Below are 18,278 nucleotides of genomic sequence, written 5' to 3'. Positions count from 1 at the left end.
TGAGAGGGTGTGGGTGCATGTTAGTGCTTTGGAAGCTTCCTAGGTGATTCTTTGATTTATTTATTTATGTCTGTTGTGTTTGCGATTACATACTATTTATATATTAAGACACACACAGGTAATAATTGTTCTTTCATGCCTAGCTCAATAGGAAGGAAAAAAAATGTGCCTCCTCCCATCCTTTGATGTCTAAGTTTATCAACCAAACTTTAAAATTAGGAAATTAGGAGGGAGTTTGTTTCCTTTTTAAGGTATGGTGGGGAAAGAGGACTGTATTAGTTTTACAGCTAAGCATGCAAGAATCTATATCTGCATGCTCTCACCTTTATCTTCTAATGTAATTTAAATTCAACTCCTAAAGACCCTGACTGAAGGAAAATCCTATCAGTGCCTGTCTCTGAGTTATGAATTTTCCAGTCCCTGGGCTTGGAATGTGGAGGAGATGAAAGAAAACAGACTTGAGAATATGCAAACATGAACTCAGACCTTCCCCAGAAAACGTCACTCAGAACTCCCCAGCTCCTAAATTTCACTTTAAAATGTGCTTGATGCATTATCTGAGTTTGGGTCATTTTAAGGGAGTGCAGATATTGAAGTCGTTATTATATGCAGGTAAAGAAGAGATTAAAATGCCTGCTTGGAAGGAAACTCTGATCCTTTATCTCACTGGGTGATTTTATGTTTAATGTGCTTCTTAGAAGAGTGTGGTACAAATTAAAGATTAAAGGTGTATTTTTGAGAGTAGCCCTTACGTGTTCTTAAACAGGAAGAAATTTAAGTCATAACCGTCTAAGAAAGATTGTAGATTGTTCTTGAAATAGCATGTGATCTTACATTGATGTTTCTTCCTTCTTTATATTCCTCAAAGTTTATTCTGTCAAAATTTATAGTTAGCCTATTGATGTTCAGTCTATTGTTAATGTTCTCTAGGTCTTACCAATACATTTCTTTTTTTTTTTTTTTTAAGATTTTATTTATTTATTTGACAGGGATAGAGACAGCCAGCGAGAGAGGGAACACAAGCAGGGGGAGTGGGAGAGGAAGAAGCAGGCTCACAGCAGAGGAGCCTGATGTGGGGCTCGATCCCATAACGCCGGGATCACGCCCTGAGCCGAAGGCAGACGCTTAACTGCTGTGCCACCCAGGCGCCCCTACCAATACATTTCTTCCCTGTTTGAAGAAACTCTGGATGGAGTCAGAAACCAATAATGTCTTGTTGGAGGATGCATGTGGTGATAGAAATTGGGTGTATGGGGGGTGGCCTATTGCAGGGAGGAGAGGAACTGTTGACCATATAGCTTTTAATACTACCCCAAAATTAAACCATCTGAATATATTACTTATATAACATATTAAAATAAGGGGTCTGTATTTTAAATAATACGTGCTCATTGTAGAGTGAGTTGAAAATAGAAGAAAGCACAAAGAAGAAAAATTATCACCAGCAGTATCCACCCCCTAGAGATATCTGTTACTGTTTTGTTATAGATTATCTCAGTCCAAAAGAAAAAAGCATATTTTTATATATAAACTTGTACATTTTGACAAAACAATTATATTTTATAATCTGCCTTTTAAAATTTAACAATATGTTATAGTTTTCCAGATCCTTAAATACTTGCTTTCCGTGTTTTTAATTGCTGCATGGAGTTCTATTGTATTGAAATACTTTATTTAACCAGTTCACTCTTGTTGAAAATATATATTGTCTTAACTTTCTTTCACATAATTCATTGTAAGTAAATCTGTGCACATCCATAATTATTTCTAGGTGTAGAATTGCTGAGTCAAAGACAGTTATTTTTAAGGCATCGTTAAATTGCCTCCTGGAAGAGTTGTGCTCATTTGCACTCATTATAGTGTAGGGGTCTCCCTAACCATAGGCACGTAAGACTGCCCAGATAACCGGCAGATACCTGTTAATTCATTGCAGTAGAGTAGATAAAACCTGAAGATGGAGCAACTTCTGGGTAGAAGTTGTTGTGGGTAGAAGACTATCTGGGGTATAGAAACTAATTTTATCTTATACCCAATATGTGATTGGCATCAGGCTGTAGTAGGTATTAACATAATTAAGTTTGGGATTTTTGGATATTGCGTTGCTGGCATTGGCCATGATGGATGGACTTTTTGCTGTACTAGGTTGAAATCTTTTCTGCTAATAGGCTGAATTGCATTTCTACTGGCTAGCCTAGGATTCTGTTGGAGGGATGTGTAAAACTGAACAGTTGCTAGTTTGAAATAGACTTAGAAATGGATGTCCAGCTGAATTTATTAAAAGATGAGAGATGGCTGCTGGCTCCTGGCTGGCTCAGTCAGTAGCGCATGCGACTCTTTTTTTTTTTTTTTTTTTTAAGATTTTATTTATTTATATGAGAGAGGGACAGAGACACAGAGCCTGAGCAGAGGGGAGGAGGCAGAGGGAGAGGGAGAAGCAGACTCCCCGTTGAGGAGGGAGCCTGACTCTGGGCTTGAGCCTAGGACCTTGAGATCATGACCTGAGCCGAAGGCAGACACTTGACTGACTGAGCCACCCAGGCGCCCCAAGCATGCAACTCTTGATCTTGGGGTTGTGAGTTTGAGCACAACATTGGACGTAGAGATTACTTAAAAATCTTAAAAAAAAAAAAAAAAAAAAAAGATGAGAAATGGCCAAGTAGCCTACACACGTGGAATCCAGAGAAAATATTGCATAGTATTTAATTGCCTTTTGAAATGTTTACTGAGCATCTTATTTCAACATGAAGAGGTACTTTGCTTGCACACTGGTAATTTTGTGAATTTCACTTTTGGATCTTGGGGGAGAGTGGAGAGAAGAGGCTAGGCAAATAATTGGCAAGAAAAACAAACGGTTACAAGGCTATTAACAATGCAGCCTTGTTTACCCACTCTTTGCCTATCTGGATTTCTGAAACTGGATTCTTTAGCTCTGTGAACTAGTTAGCACAAGAGCACTCCTTTCGTTTTTAGGGTGCTTGGAATTGTAAGCATTGCTGGAGAGAACACAATCATACATGTCTTAGTTGGATGAGTGCATCCTGCCGCTGTTAGGTTTGGTGTTGTAAAGGGATTAATAGTGAGAAGTGAGCTGGGAATGGTTTATCTTTGGAAGCCTCTGGAATTGCCTCTTAAAGTCTGTTTGTGTTAACGGACATTTCATAGTGGGGAGGTTACAGAAATCAAAAGGCTGTTAGTTTTGAACCCAGAAGTCTGCTAGTCACAGTGTTAACATTTTTTGTTTGTAAAGTCAAGGAGCAAAGATTGCTTCATTTAATAGGTGGGGCCTTAGTTATGAGCTAGATTAATTTTATTGTGTAGGCTCTTTCAAAGAGTACTACTTTTGAGTAGTATCTGTTTTGTAAAATTTAAGTGACACTGTTATTTCCCCTCATTTTTGGTTATGATCTCTTAGTAAATCTTACGTTTTTATCACAAGAATGAACCAGGCAATGGAATTTGAGGATACTTTTCTTCTAATTTCAACATTTTTGAAAGAGTCATTTTTGGGGGAAATTGGAAAACTAAGGGCAGAATTTAAAATACCATCCTTGTTACTGTGAGGGAGCTGAGGAAATGTTTTAAGAAGTCCTTTATCTGAGAGGAACCTGGGTGGCTGAGTTGCTTGATTTCTGCTAAGGTCATGATCTCAGGGTCCTGGGATTGAGCCCCGCGTAGAGCTCTGTGCTCAATGTGGAGTCTGCTTGCCCCCTCCCTCTGTTCTTCCCCCTGCCCCCACGCTCTTGCTTGCTCGCTCGCTCTCTCTTAAATAAAATCTTAAAAAAAAAAAAAGCCTAGGTCAGTTTTTGCTTGTGTGTCATAAGTTTGCTGTAGATGTTGGGGCAGATAATCCTCCCCCAATTTTCATTCTCACTTTTTTTTTTCTCTTGTGAAAATATTTCCTTGTGGTTATCACTGAAGCATGATGAAAATTAACTTTTATTAAAATGAAAATGTTAGTTCTGTCATCTGCTGCACATCTGATTTTTGCTTTTGTTTTCAGCACTGGCTAGATGGTACTAAGAGCATCAAAAAGCAAGTAAAAAGTAAGTGTTGAAAAAATTGTGACTAAAAAGTGAATTTAATTATATGTAATTATATATTAGAAGCTCTGATTTCAGACTTAATAAAGAAATCATATTTCAGATGAATTTCTTAGCATCTCTACTTTCTAAAGATAATTTCAATTTGATACACTGACCCACCCCCTAAGTTAATATAGGGTTAATAGTAATCCCAAGTCAAGTGCTTTACAGTTTATTTCCCGGAGAAAGACTTGCAGTTTGCAAAGGAGATTGAGTTCTCATGAGATGCTTAACTTTTAGTAATTATATATGTTGAAATTTTCCTGTTTGGCATCTGCCCTACTCTATAAAATGTTTTGAGACTTTAAAGAAGTAACTTTTAAAATTTAAGAGTAATGAAGTGAAACAATTCACATAAATTGTTATTATTATTTCTAGCAGTAGTTAGGGGAAGATACCAATGTCTGGTTTGTAATCCAGTTTGTCCTTTGTCGTAAGAGGTTTCAGAGCATCTCAACTTTTGTCTTTACAACATAATGGGACCACTGAGAATTTAGAAGTTAGTGAAGTAGGTGAAATGAATTGGAAAGTGTGGGGGGAATTTGCCATGAGCAGTTAATAACCTAGGCATTACTCAGTACTCACAAGAAATACAGCTTGCCAGATTTTTAGGGCTGTTAGATTGCACAGTCAAGATTTTTATTTGATGCGTTTTGCCCAGAACTGTGGGAATTAATTTAGAGCTATCTATTCTTGGAGATTGTGATAGTAGTATATGATAGTTGGTACATTTAAAAAATCTACTTATTGATCTTTTGTGTTAGGTGTAAGCCGTACGGTATTTTGGTGTGTGCCACAATAATCTGTTATCTTCTGTCCCCACTTCAGTAGACTTTTTGACAAATTTATTGACTGAAAATTCTTACTCTTTGAATAGTTACATAAAAAGTTAAAGTATTTTTTTGTTTGTTTTTGTTTTTTAATGACAGTTGGTTCACCCTATTGTCTGCATCTTCGAGTTAAATTTTATTCCTCAGAACCAAATAATCTTCGTGAAGAGCTAACACGGTAAGACCACAAGTTGTACAGGGTGAAGTTTTGGTCAGCTAACTAAAGGTGTTGGAAGATTGCCTTTATAATTCTTTCCAGCTTGTAGACTGCTAATGAAATGGATCTCTTGCCTTTGGTTAAGAGCTCAGACAATAGAATTTCATTTTGGGACAGTGTTTTAAAGAGTAGGATTTTTTTTTTCCTTTATCAATTTTCAAAATAAAGAGTTGGTTCCCTAGCATCCTCTAAAGGTAACTAGTGAGTTCTTTTTTTTTAAGTATCATTATCAGCTCATGGATTTTAAACAGGACTGCTGTGTTTGACTATATTGCCATATTGTATTTATTGGTGTTATGTTTGTTGATGTTCAAAATGATCTATCTTTGGCCACTGGGAGTTTATTCAAATTGACTCCTGACTTTACCTATTGAAATGCCGTTGACTGATGAAAAATATTAGATCCTGATGTGGTTTGAATAGTTTTAAACAAACTTTAAGTAGGTTATATACAATTATTTTTATTTTGTCCTACCTCCTTCATATTTATTCACTGACTGTGTGTGGTAAATCCATGATTCATACACACATACTGCTTATTAAGTAAAAACTGAGTTGCTGAGTCCCTTTAGAAGGGTTTCCTCTTGAATACTCTGCCAGTGAGATTGTAGCTCATCTCCATATTTACGTACATGCCCTGTTCCTTTCACATATGAAGTAACTTGTATTGTTGTGAGCGTAATGTTAAATGAGATCACAGAGCTCATTTTCAATAATTTGCTTAAAACCTTTAATCTTAAGGTGGTTGTACTGTACTCTGTGGCTTTGTGGACATGCTACCATCCTCCTGATGCTTATCACCCCATTTTTTTCCCATATTTTTTTCTTTTATAGATTCTGTTGCAGGTAAAATTCTGTAATTAAGAATGTTTCTTCTCAAATTAGAAGGGTAAGATTATTTTTCAAAGTAGATTGTTCTGTTTAGTTAAATGTGTGCCTTTTTTTTTCTTAGGTATTTATTTGTTCTTCAGTTAAAACAGGATATTCTCAGTGGAAAGTGAGTATTAGTTGTTTAAGGTAAACCACATTTTAAGTAATTGAAAATAATTTTGAAAAATAAATTCATAGTTAATTACGAAAAAGAAATTATCAACGCAAAGTATGTATTATTTCCACTTATCTTAAAATGAAGCTTGTAAAGTTGACTTGTCTAACAAATTTGTGTTTTGGTCTCAGATTAGAGTGTCCCTTTGATACAGCAGTTCAGTTGGCAGCTTATAATCTACAAGGTAAGCAGTTCTTACCTGTTAAGAATAAAGCATAGTTCTTGGGGTACCTGGGTGGCTCAGTCGGTTTGGTGTCTGCCTTCGGCTGAGGTCATGATCCTGGAGTCCCCAGATCGAGCCCACATCGGGCTCCCTGTTCAGAGGGGAGTCTGTTTCTCCCTCTGCTTCTCACCCTGCTGTGCTCTCTCTCTCAAATAAATAAATAAAATCTTAAAAAAAAAATAACATAATTCTTTTTTGTATATTTTTAGTTAAGAATTTCAAGATTCAAAGTGATGTGCAAGAAAAGTAACACTGCTGTTGTTGTGTAAACTTGTGTCAATATCCAACCCTAACTAGTACTTTTACTTGTTTTAGAACATTGCCTTCTCTTTCTTCCTTTTGATTTTATTTGCTCCCTTTTCATCTGTACCTTGTTTTCAAACAAAAATTGCAGTTGATTTGATAATTTGATAAGTATAATGGGAACTTCTGCTATTTTTTTCCTTGAAAAAAATGCAAGGATATAGGAGTAAATTTTTGCAATAGTCACATATTTTGCTTTCTTTAGTTTTATTCTTAAAAATGAATCCATGAAAGAAATACTTAGAGTATGTTTTAAATTTCCTGATGGTTATTTTAACAATACAAAAAGGATTTTCCAGTAAATGAGATTAATGAAAAACTCACTGTTATGTACTTTTTTTTTTTTAAAGATTTTATTTATTTATATATTTGACAGAGACAGCCAGCCAGCGAGAGAGGGAACACAAGCAGGGGGAGTGGGAGAGGAAGAAGCAGACTCTTAGTGGAGGAGACTGATGTGGGGCTCTATCCCAGAACACTGGGATCACGCCCTGAGCCGAAGGCAGACGCTTAACAACTGCGCCACCCAGGCGCCCCTGTTATGTACCTTGTTATAACGACCAAATACTGTTAAGCTTATGTATTTTTTTTTAAAGATTTTATTTATTTATTTGACAGAGATAGAGACAGCCAGCGAGAGAGGGAACACAAGCAGGGGGAGTGGGAGAGGAAGAAGCAGGCTCATAGCGGAGGAGCCTGACATGGAGCTCGATCCTATAATGCTGGGATCACGCCCTGAGCCGAAGGCAGACACTTAACCGCTGTGCCACCCAGGCGCCGCAAGCTTATGTATTTTTTTTTCCTGAAAAATTGACATTTTAAGAAAACTATAATTTTGGTCCTCATTCACAAATATTCTGTTCATAAATATTCTATTTGAATATTTATATATACTAGAATACAAGTAAAATTTAATGGTTATGAAGGCATTTATACTTTTTTGGTGATTACATATTTATCCCTAATCCCTCTAGGATCAGTAGTATTTATTTGCAATTGTATGGATAATAGTAAGACTAAATTTTTATGTTTTTATGGTAAACCTAATATTTTTGCTTATTTCGTGCTTCCACTGTTTAAGAAAGCATATTTTCCTGTTGACAGAGGGATTGGTGACCAGAAGAAATTTCTGTACTTCAAAAATTTGTCACTAGAGTAAATTATCTACCTGCCTCCATCTATTATCCTAGTCTGTCTACAAATTAAGATTTGTTTTCTCATCGGCAAAAAGTCCAATACTAGCTTGGAAATGCTATGCCTCTATGATTGTAATACTCAGAAGTGTATAACTGCATGCATTTTTTCTTGAAAGCACACTTTTTACATTTTATTAATTCCTATATGAGGTTGATAGTTCTAAACCTTTTATCTACTGAAAAGCTGTCTTTGTCAATGTTCGTGTTCGGCCACTTCCGGCCTCATATATTCTGTGTCTCACTGTGTAAGTGTCATGATAGCCAAGGTATGTGCTTCCTGAAAATGTGACTTTCTACATTTTTGTGTATTTAACAATACACTGTTCAAAGTAGTGCTTACTGGGACGCCTGGGTGGCTTAGTTGGTTAAGCATCTGCCTTCAGCTCAGGTCATGATCCCAGGGTCCTGGGATCAAGTCCCACATCGGGCTCCTTGCTCAGCAGAAGCCTGCTTCTCCCTGTGTCTGCCACTCCCCCTGCTTGTGCTTTCTCTTTCTCTCTCTCTCTATCAAATAAATAAATAAAATCTTTAAAAAAACAAAACAAAACAAAAAAGTAGTGCTTACTAAATACTTGTTTGATTCATGCATTGTGGCTCTATTTTGTTATCTCTTAACTCTACTTATCACATTTTTTCCCTAAGTTAAAGCTGTTTCCTACTTTCTCTTTCATCCGTGGCACCATTATTTACATGATTCCTTCACACTTCATGTCGTATCTTGTGGATCTCTTTGTCCTGTGTCTAATAGTTTGTCAAATCCTGTCTTAAGGTCCTTAAGAATAAATTTGCTGAAGTACTACTCCCATCTTCATAAAATGAGTTCTTTGTTTCTCATTTATGATTTTATATTTTATCAGAATAATTTTTGTTATTAACTTTTCCTCATACTTTCAGTTTTTCCTTGCCATTTTATTTTTTTATTTTTTTAAGATTTTATTTATTTATTTGACAGAGAGAGACACAGCCAGCAAGAGAGGGAACACAAGCAAGGGGAATGGGAGAGGAAGAAGCCGGCTCCCAGCAGAGCAGGGAGCCGGATGCAGGGCTCAATCCCAGGACCCTGGGATCATGCCCTGGGTCGAAGGCAGATGCTTAACGACTGAGCCACCCAGGCACCCCTCCTTGCCATTTTAGTGTATATCCTGAACAACATTAGATAGTAAATTTGGTTTGGTGCTTAAAAAACATTATAGTCCAGACAAAAAAACAGTTTCTTAGTAATAAAGTAGGCATGATGATAAATATTCTGCAAGGTTGTTGAGAAAATAGATGACAGTATATGTGTAATATGTCTAATGTGTAGAATCAATGTTCAATAAATGAGTTATTATCTTATTATCTCAAGATCTATGTATTTCTTCCTACACAGCTGAATTTTTTTAAATAAAAGTGGAAATAGTTTAATTTTTAAATAAGTAAAATATTCTTTTAAATGAAAGATGTCTAAAGTATAGAAAATTAGAATCACCTACCCTGCTTCCCCAAACCCACAGTTCAGAGATAACCACAGATGGGCACATAAATATTTGTGCATTTTCCAGATTTTTTCCTACTGCCTCCCTTCCCCAAATATTTTTTTACTAATTTTTCTTGCAGTTTCTTTTTAATTTTTAAAAAAAAATTTTAAAGATTTAATTTGTGAGAGAGTGAGCACATGAATGGGGGTGGGGGTGGGTGGGGGTGGGGAAGGAGAGTGAGAAGCAGACTCCCTGCTGAGCAGGGAGCATGATGCAGGGCTTGATCCCAGGACCCTGGACCTGAACCGAAGGCAGACACTTAATGAGCCACCCAGACACCCCTCTTTCAGTTATTTCTTTACAATTAACAATTTACAATTCCAGGAGGACAGAGACTTTTTTTTTTTTTTTAATTTTATTTATTTATTTGAGAGAGAAAAGAGAGAGTGCAAGTAGGGGGAGGAGCAGACGGAGAGGGAGAAGCGGACTCCGTGTTGAGCATGGAGCCCGACCTGGGGCTTGATCCCATGACCCTGAGGTCATGATCTGAGCTGAAATCAAGAGTTGGACGCCTAACCAGTTGAGCCACCCAGGCACCCCAGCCCGAGACTGTTAGTGGTATATGATGTCATGTTCTCTGCACATTAGATTCTTTCTTTCTTTCTTTTTTTCTTTTTCTTTTTAGTAGAGAGCATGTGCACAAGCCGACGGTGGGAAGGGGGAGAGGGAGGGAGAGAGAGAATCTTAAGCAGGCTCACGCCTAGTGCGGAGCCTGACATAGGGCTCAATTTCACGACCGTGAGATCATGACCTGAGCCAAAATCAAGAGTCTGATGCTTAACCAACTGAGCCACCCAGGTGCCCCTCTGCCTATTAGATTCTTAATAGATACCTGCTAATTGTTTTTTTAAAGGTTGCTAAATATTTTTGTCGGTTTATTATAAGGTCAAAAGGTATTTCTCTAAGGAATAAAAAGTTTTCAAAAGCTAAACATTATAAGGTATGAAATAAATGAACAGAAACACATTTATTTGAAAATATACCACCAACCACAAGTATGTGATTGTGTGTATAGACATTGACAGGTTGTTAGTCTGAGTTAGATTTATTTTTAGGAATGATCTGGGTGTTATGACTTACTGGTAGTTTAAGAAAAGAATCTTTCTAATCTTAGCAGTTTTTATTAATAAAATGAGTTTTGAAGAAAGATTCAAAAGGAAATAAACTTATTAACAAAATATAACTTTGTGGAACTTATGTTTATAGCTGAACTTGGTGACTATGATCTTGCCGAGCATAGTCCTGAACTTGTATCTGAGTTCAGGTTTGTGCCCATTCAGACTGAAGAGATGGAGCTGGCTATTTTTGAGAAATGGAAGGAATACAGGTACTTGACATTTGATCACACTTTTCTTTAACATGGCTGCAATAAGTTTATATTTGTTTTCTTCTATTTTTGTTCTTGGTATAAAATTTATATTATTATTTTAAACATTATTATTTTTTAAATTTCAGAGGTCAGACACCAGCACAAGCTGAAACCAATTACCTGAATAAAGCCAAATGGTTAGAAATGTATGGAGTTGATATGCATGTGGTCAAGGTAAGCACTGTGTTGTGATGCTTTTTAAAACGTTTGTTCCTTCAAGAGTCAAGGTAACTGGCATTTTTCAGTATGACGGAATGCATGGAGATGGCATAGTATAGCACTGGGTACGTTGGATGTGTTGTAAAGGTTGAGATTAAATATGAGAATCTCACATAAAGGCTCATTGTAAGAAAGAAGAGAAACAATAAAAATCTCCAAAAAGGTATATCTGTGCTTTTAAGGTGTTATTATTATATTTTTTAGATTTTTAAACCACTTTTTATTCTTCTACCTCACATTCATATCATCTTGTATCACTTAAGCTGAGTAGACTGTTTAAAAATTAAAATAATTTAGGAAGCAAAGTTGAAAATTTATAGCTTGAGAGGACTTTGATAAGATGTAATACAGCTTGTATGGTGATTTAAGTTATTTCTGGGTTAAATAGCTAAATTTTTCCAGAAAGGCAGTCTTCTAAAAAATTTGTAATTCAAGTGGTAAATAGAATATGGGCAGAATCTGCAAAGAGCTTTCTTTGTAGTGGAATTGTACCACAGTGTATTTTCAGTGACTACATATCTTAAGACTATGGTGTTACAGTAAAGTAAATGTATGCATGAATTTTCCTGAGAATGTTATTTTGGGTATTCTGATTATTGAAAACACTTTGCATATTAATATTAGCCTGTATATAGTTAATATAATTCAATGTGAAAATAAACTGTTTATGAAAATGTGAAATCTGTTTTATGCTAATAAAGCTAACACATTTTGTTCTCCTTAAATTAGGCTAGAGATGGGAATGACTATAGCTTGGGACTAACTCCAACAGGAGTCCTTGTTTTTGAAGGAGAGACCAAAATTGGCTTATTTTTTTGGTAAGCAGAGTTAATGTTATAGATACTTACTGTTTTGTTTTTCTAATGAGTAAAAAACATCTCTGTCAAGTTAGCACATAAAATTGAGTTTGAAAATCAGATGATTCTGAAAAGATTGTAAGTGAAAAGCAGCTTTCTCCCATCATACTCCTTACCCATCTTTAGTCCCACCCCAGAAGTAAATTTTAAACTCTTCCATCCATTTTTCCATTAGTTTCAAGGTATGTCAGAATATATACATCTCTTGATATATTTTATATTTCTACATGTATTGTTTACGTGGACACTCTGCTGTCATGTAGTTACATCACTGTTTTTTAGTACTTCTTGTTCCACAGTCTGATTATTCCCTACTCCCTGGTGTGTAAAAGGAAGATATTTACCCCTCCCTTTAAGCTGTGCTTCTCTTTTTAGGTCCCAATTTCTATCATTCATATTTTTAAATTATATTTGCGTTTTATATCAAGGACAGATTTTACTTGGATTTCGTAGCCATAGTTAAGTTCTTCACGTCTTGCCTGGTTTGTTCTAAGAATTGAAAATCAGGAAATAGTGTTCATATTGTTATCCCTGTGTCAGAATTGGTGTAGGTCTTCGTAGTGTACTGGTATTACATACAGGAGCTGAAGATGGGTCCCTGTGTTGTTTACTTGCTCACAGCATGCCAGGATTGTTAGCTCAAAGCCCACCAGCATGAAACTCAAATTTCTATACACCCAGTTACTTTGCTTGTAGCCCAATTGGTATATTTTTAATGACTTAGAGCCTGCCTGCTTTGGATGTCCTACTGTAAGCTATACCTGACGTCTGCTAGTCTTAGATAAGACAAATCCTGTAGCTCTAAAAGACCCCAAACGACTGCTGCCCTTCGGAGCTCTCTGACCCAGACACTCCCCGCTTGCTGCTGAATGCCTTTGAGTAGACACCTAAGCCCCTTCCCTGATTCTCCTCTCTCCTACAAGTTCTCTTGCCCTCTTCTCCTTCTTTGGTGGTAACTTTGTGCAGCCGCCTCTGGAAGGTGTCCTGTTGTCAAGGACTTCCCTTCTCATGCAATCCTGTCCAAACATCTTAGTAAAGTTTGTTGCACAAGACTGCTGTCTCATGATCTTGTCTTTCTTTTGATCAGTCCGGAAATCCTTGAACTCACAACTGGATTACATTTATTTTTTCCTGTACAGGTTTTTGTTTTTCCCAAAGTTCTTGACCACCCCCCCCAACTCTCACACACCGCACACCCCACACAGCCCTTTGAATTACCTGCCTTTGTCTTATCCTTAAGTTCTTTCAAATCCTCAGGGTTACATCGAATGATTGTTCTGTTCCAGTTGGAACTGTCTGCTCTTCAGGCTACTCTGCAGCTTTTATCTGTTCTCTCAGCTAGGATCCTTTGTGTCTTCTTCCCATATTTTCCTTTCTTTCCTTTTGTTTATTCTGATCTATAGCCTCAAGTACCTGCCTAAGAAAAGCAGGTGTAGGAGGTAAATTGTTTGAATCCTTGGATACCTTAAAATGGTTTATTCTTCTCTTAAGCTTTCTTGATAATTGGGCTGAGAATAGAATTTTAGGTTGAAAATTATTTTCCCTCAAAAAGTTGAAGATAATATTTCATTTATTTTTGAATCCAGGTGTCTCCGTTAGGGACTTTCTGAGGGACTTCAGTGGAGCACCTTCATAACTGTCCCTTGATAGGTGAAGGAGCTCTGGGGTATTTATTTATCCAGTTCTCGAGTGTTAATTCTCTGACACTTCCAGCTTGCCCTGTGGGCAGATGAAACATGCTTCATGGCCAGAGAATGCTGTAGGCGGTGAGATAAAGAAAGCATCTTTTGTACCATCTCTTAAGGTTGTTGTGAGAATCACTTGAATTAATACATGTAAAATACTTAATAAGAGTACCTGACACTTCATAGGCATTATGTAAGTATTTGTTACACCTAAAAAAGTACTAGCTCTTCCCACCTCCTCTACCTATTATACTTATTGTTTTAGTACAACTCTTGTAAACAAGTTATGTCTTACAATTATATTTTTTATATAGGTTATATGTGAAAATTAGATTGAGAGTTGTGTTGTTTTGACATTCACAGTTCATAAAAGTACAGAGTTCACATGAGGTAGGTTGTTGAGGATTTTAGTACAGGTGAGAGATAGAGTTGGAAAAGGGGCCATAAAGTGAGGTTTAAAAAAAAATTTTTTTTTTTAAGATTATAGTTGTACTTCTCAAACCAAAATTGATAAAGAAAATAGAGTTGAAGGCCCTAATCAAGAATTTGTTTTCCTTTATGCCTTTTAACAAAGCTTTTTTTTTTTTTTTTTTTAAAGATTTTATTTATTTGACAGAGAGAGACACAGCCAGCGAGAGAGGGAATACAGGCAGGGGGAGTGGGAGAGGAAGAAGCGGGCTCCCAGCAGAGCAGGGAGCCCAATGCAGGGCTCGATCCCAGGACCCTGGCATCGCGCCCTGAGCTGAAGGCAGATGCTTAACGACTGAGCCACCCAGGCGCCCCTTAACAAAGCTTTATATTCTTTCCTGTATCTAGTTCTTATGCTGGTGCTTTACTAGGCCTGGAGAATCTCTTGCACCATAGCTGGCAGCCTATAAAATATATATTTGGATTTCCTCATTTTCTTTTTTTCTTAACATTTTTAATGTCTGATATACGTACAGCATTGGTTTTATTAGAGATGCTGCTTTTGAAATGTTTTTTTCTGTTATCCTAAGTATTTTTTAGATTGGAGGCTTTGTTGGTGGGCAGTACAGGTTATGTTTACCCTCTTATCAGTTTTCATTTTAGCAGTTACATGATTAATGTGCTGGAAGTAACAACAAACATTTTCTTTTAACTTAGAGCACATTTATTTGAAATCTGGCTTTTATTCTGATATTATTATAGGCCCAAAATAACCAGATTGGATTTTAAGAAGAATAAATTAACCCTGGTGGTTGTAGAAGATGATGATCAGGTAGGAACTTTGCATTACTTTTTTAACAATGATGATGTTATGTGGTAACTCAAGTCTAATATTCTTTAATAAAGCCTTCTAAAATAAGGATTACTCTTTTGTTGGTTAACTCTAGTTCCTTATTGATACACACAATATGGATGTATCTCAGATGCATTATGCCAGGTGAAGGAAGCCAGATTCAGAAGATTATGACTTGTATGGCTTCATTTATATGATGATCTGGGAAGGGCAGACCCGTAGTAATAGAATAGATCACTGATTGTTTGGGATTAGGGAGAATGAGGAGGCTTGTTTACAAAGGAACAGCATAGAGAATCTGGGGGCATGAGAGAACTATTCTGTAACCGGATTTTGGTGGTAGTTGCTAGACTGCATGCATTTGGCAAAACTCACAGAATCATGAATAAATAAAAGTAACTCTTGCATGCAAAGAAGTAAATTGAAAGACATATATACATATAGATGGATATAGATAAAAACAAGTTAGGCAAATGTCAAAAAGACTTGTATGCACAATGATGTGTGAGAAGGACTACATAGCAGAGAACCTAAAAGAAGATTCTGAAAATTAAACAAAACAGTAATTTTGCAAGTTTTGAGTTTTATTACCACAATATATGCAAAGGATTGCCCTATCACACAGCTTAGAAGGAAATCATAGATGCAATAGAGCATTTTAAAAAGAAATCTATTGATGGTACAGAGGATGATCATTATATTATTAACAAATGAATTGACAGTGATTCAGAAGAGGCAGATTTTGCACCTAAAAACTTATTTTACGAATATTTTCCTTTTTATGTAAGCCCATATATGATTCAGTGATATTTCTCTCTAAACCTAAAGGCAGTTCTTCAAGAAGAATAAAATATAATTGTATGTGATAAGGAAATATGGTCATAATTTAATTGGTGACACTTGTTCTTATTTGGGCCATAAGATAATTGTGCATCTTACAATCAATGGCATTTTAGATTTGATCTTATATAGTATTAGCTTCTTGGATATCTTTTTGAAGGTATTTTATGCACACACGCACACAAATGTGTATATCAGTTCTTTTTTATACAGAAGTTACCATGCTTTTAGACTCTTCTGTACTAATCCTTTTTAAACTTTATGTTATAACTTTTGGAATCTTTTCCATATGACTATATAGACTGTTTCTTTGGTCTTGTTTAAAAAACAAACTGCATAGTATTCTACTGTATGGATGTACCCTAATTTATTTAATAAATTCTCACTTAGCATTTATTCACTATATATGCATGAATTTGTACATTGGCAAGTATTTGTAGGATAATTTCCTGGAGGTGGTTATGCTGGTTCCAATACGTGTTTGTCCTGGATACAGAGATCCTATAAAGGATCAAACTTCTTTCCTCAGACGGAGTTGTCACATTTTTATCTGAAAGGTGAAAAATGGAATTTCATTGTAGGTTTGATTTTTATTTGTTACTCTGAGTGATATTGAACATCTTTTCATACATTTGAGTTCTTTGTATTTCCTTTTCTCCAGATTCTCAATTCGTACATATCCTTTGCCCATTTTGTCATTTGGCCTTTTTCTTACTGGTTTTGCCCTTTGTCCTAGAAACTGTAAATATTTTATGTAATAGTTGTTTGTCTTTTAACATTACTTATTGTAATTTTTGCCAAGTATTTAAAAATTTTTTGAATAGGCAAATTTATCAGTCTTTCATGGTAATCTTTCAAGGATTTTTCCTACTTTGAGGGTATATGCTTTCCCATATTTTTTTTCTGTGTATATTTTTTGTTCGTAAGTTTTATTGAAGTGTAACATACATTCAGATAAGTGCAAAAGCAAGTGTGCAGCTTGTTTGGTTTTCACAAGCACCTGTATGACTAGCACCCAGATGGCAAAATAAATAGAACACTGCCAGAATGGTATGCTCTCTTTTGTGCCTCCCACCAGGTATAGACCTCAAAGGGTAAAACCGCTCTCCTGAGTTGAACACTATACATTGGTTTTTGTTTATATTTTGAACTTTATCTAAATGAAACCTGACTGACTGCTCCCTTTGTGTCTAACTTCTGTATTTAAACATTGTATTTCCAGCCGCAGCCCTCTTGTAGCAAGCAGGTTGCTATAATTGGCTCATTCTTACTGTTACATGGTATTCCATTTTATGTATAGACCACACTTATTTATCCATCCTGCTGTTGATGGACATTTGAGTTGTTAGTTTTCGGTGCTTAAGAGTGCTGCTTTGAAGACTAGGATATGCACCTGTTTGGCTTTTGTGGATACTACCAAACTGTTTTCAAAAGTGTTTATACAAATTTACGTTCCTTTTTTTAAAAAAAGATTTTATTTATTTTATTTGAGATAGAAATAGAGCATGTGCACGTGCCCACGTGGGTGGGAGGTGGGGGCTGGCAGGAGAGGCAGACGGAGAAGGAGAAGCAGGCTCTCCCCACTGAGCAGGGAACCCAATGAAGGGCTTGATCCCAGAACCCTGGGATCATGACCTGAGCTGAAGGCAGACGCTTAACCTACTGTGCCACCCAGGTGCCCGCAAGCATTCTCACCTGCAGTATAAGAGAGTTCCATTTGTTCTTTTTTTTGCTAATGTTTGATATTCCCTTTTTTCATTTTAGCCGTTCTGGTGGTAGAATGATTTTGTGGTTTTATGTGCATTCCCCTAATGACTGTTTGTTTAGCACTTATTTATATATTTATTGAGTATTGGGGCATTCTCTTTTATGAAGTGTCTTTTCAAGTCTTTTGCTCATTTTTCTGTTGGGTCATGTGCTTTTTTCCTCACTGAGGTTCTTTATGTATTCTGAACATCAGTTCTTTGCAGATATATGTGTTGTAAGTATCTTCTCCTTGGCTTGCCTTTTGCCTCCCTTAATAAAGCATTTTAATTTTAAAGTAATAGAATTCATAAATTTTTTCCTTTGTGGTTGGTACTTTCTGAGTCTTAAAATTTAAGAATCTTTGCCTATATCAGAGTTATGAAGCAAATACATATAGAGTTTATATAATATTTTAAAATGACAAAATAGTTTAACTTATAAAATATTGAAAGTATACTGGAAAGTACAGAAAGTCATAAATGTAATAGCCGCGTCACTCATCTAGATTAACATTTTTGTCATTGCTGTTTCAGAATTATCTCTTAGAAATAGGTAAATTAATAACAGTGTATTCAGTATAGCTGAGGTCTAACCCTCTAGTTTGTCCCTTTCTTTCCTGTAGCTGACCATCATTCTTGAAGGGTATCCTCATACTTTCTTATACATCATAATATGTGGTGGAATCGTTTTAAAAATTTACATATAAAATTTACATTAAAAAATCACACAAAATTTACATAAAAATTTACATATATATATATATTTTGCAGTTGCCTTATTTTACTTAAACAGGTGTAACCATGTAGATCAGTTCATTCATTTTAACCTATATATAGTATTCTGTAATATGAATAAACAATAGTACATTCATCTTTTATTCATTTATCT

At 35.9% G+C, this 18,278-nt stretch overlaps 1 protein-coding gene across 7 annotated transcripts in view; it reads left to right on the top strand.

Annotated features, from left to right (window-relative positions):
* The window catches only part of EPB41L5 (erythrocyte membrane protein band 4.1 like 5), a 142,806-nt gene that overhangs the window by 39,035 nt on the left and 85,493 nt on the right, over positions 1-18,278 (top strand). For all 7 annotated transcript variants that reach the window (XM_045804113.2, XM_045804111.2, XM_045804116.2 and 4 more), the window contains exons 4-11: positions 4,001-4,043; positions 5,012-5,090; positions 6,082-6,126; positions 6,306-6,358; positions 10,620-10,740; positions 10,869-10,956; positions 11,731-11,819; positions 14,714-14,783. In XM_045804113.2, coding sequence (XP_045660069.1) covers positions 4,001-4,043; positions 5,012-5,090; positions 6,082-6,126; positions 6,306-6,358; positions 10,620-10,740; positions 10,869-10,956; positions 11,731-11,819; positions 14,714-14,783 — 588 coding nt within the window. The remainder of the gene's footprint in view (positions 1-4,000; positions 4,044-5,011; positions 5,091-6,081; positions 6,127-6,305; positions 6,359-10,619; positions 10,741-10,868; positions 10,957-11,730; positions 11,820-14,713; positions 14,784-18,278) is intronic.

The sequence above is a fragment of the Ursus americanus genome, chromosome 1 (genome assembly GCF_024610735.1).
Source record: "Ursus americanus isolate L20-20 chromosome 1, mUrsAme1.1.p, whole genome shotgun sequence".
NCBI classification, from domain to species: domain Eukaryota; kingdom Metazoa; phylum Chordata; class Mammalia; order Carnivora; family Ursidae; genus Ursus; species Ursus americanus.
The sequence above is the reverse complement of the archived record's forward strand: the minus strand, read 5'-3'. Positions and strand labels throughout refer to the sequence as shown.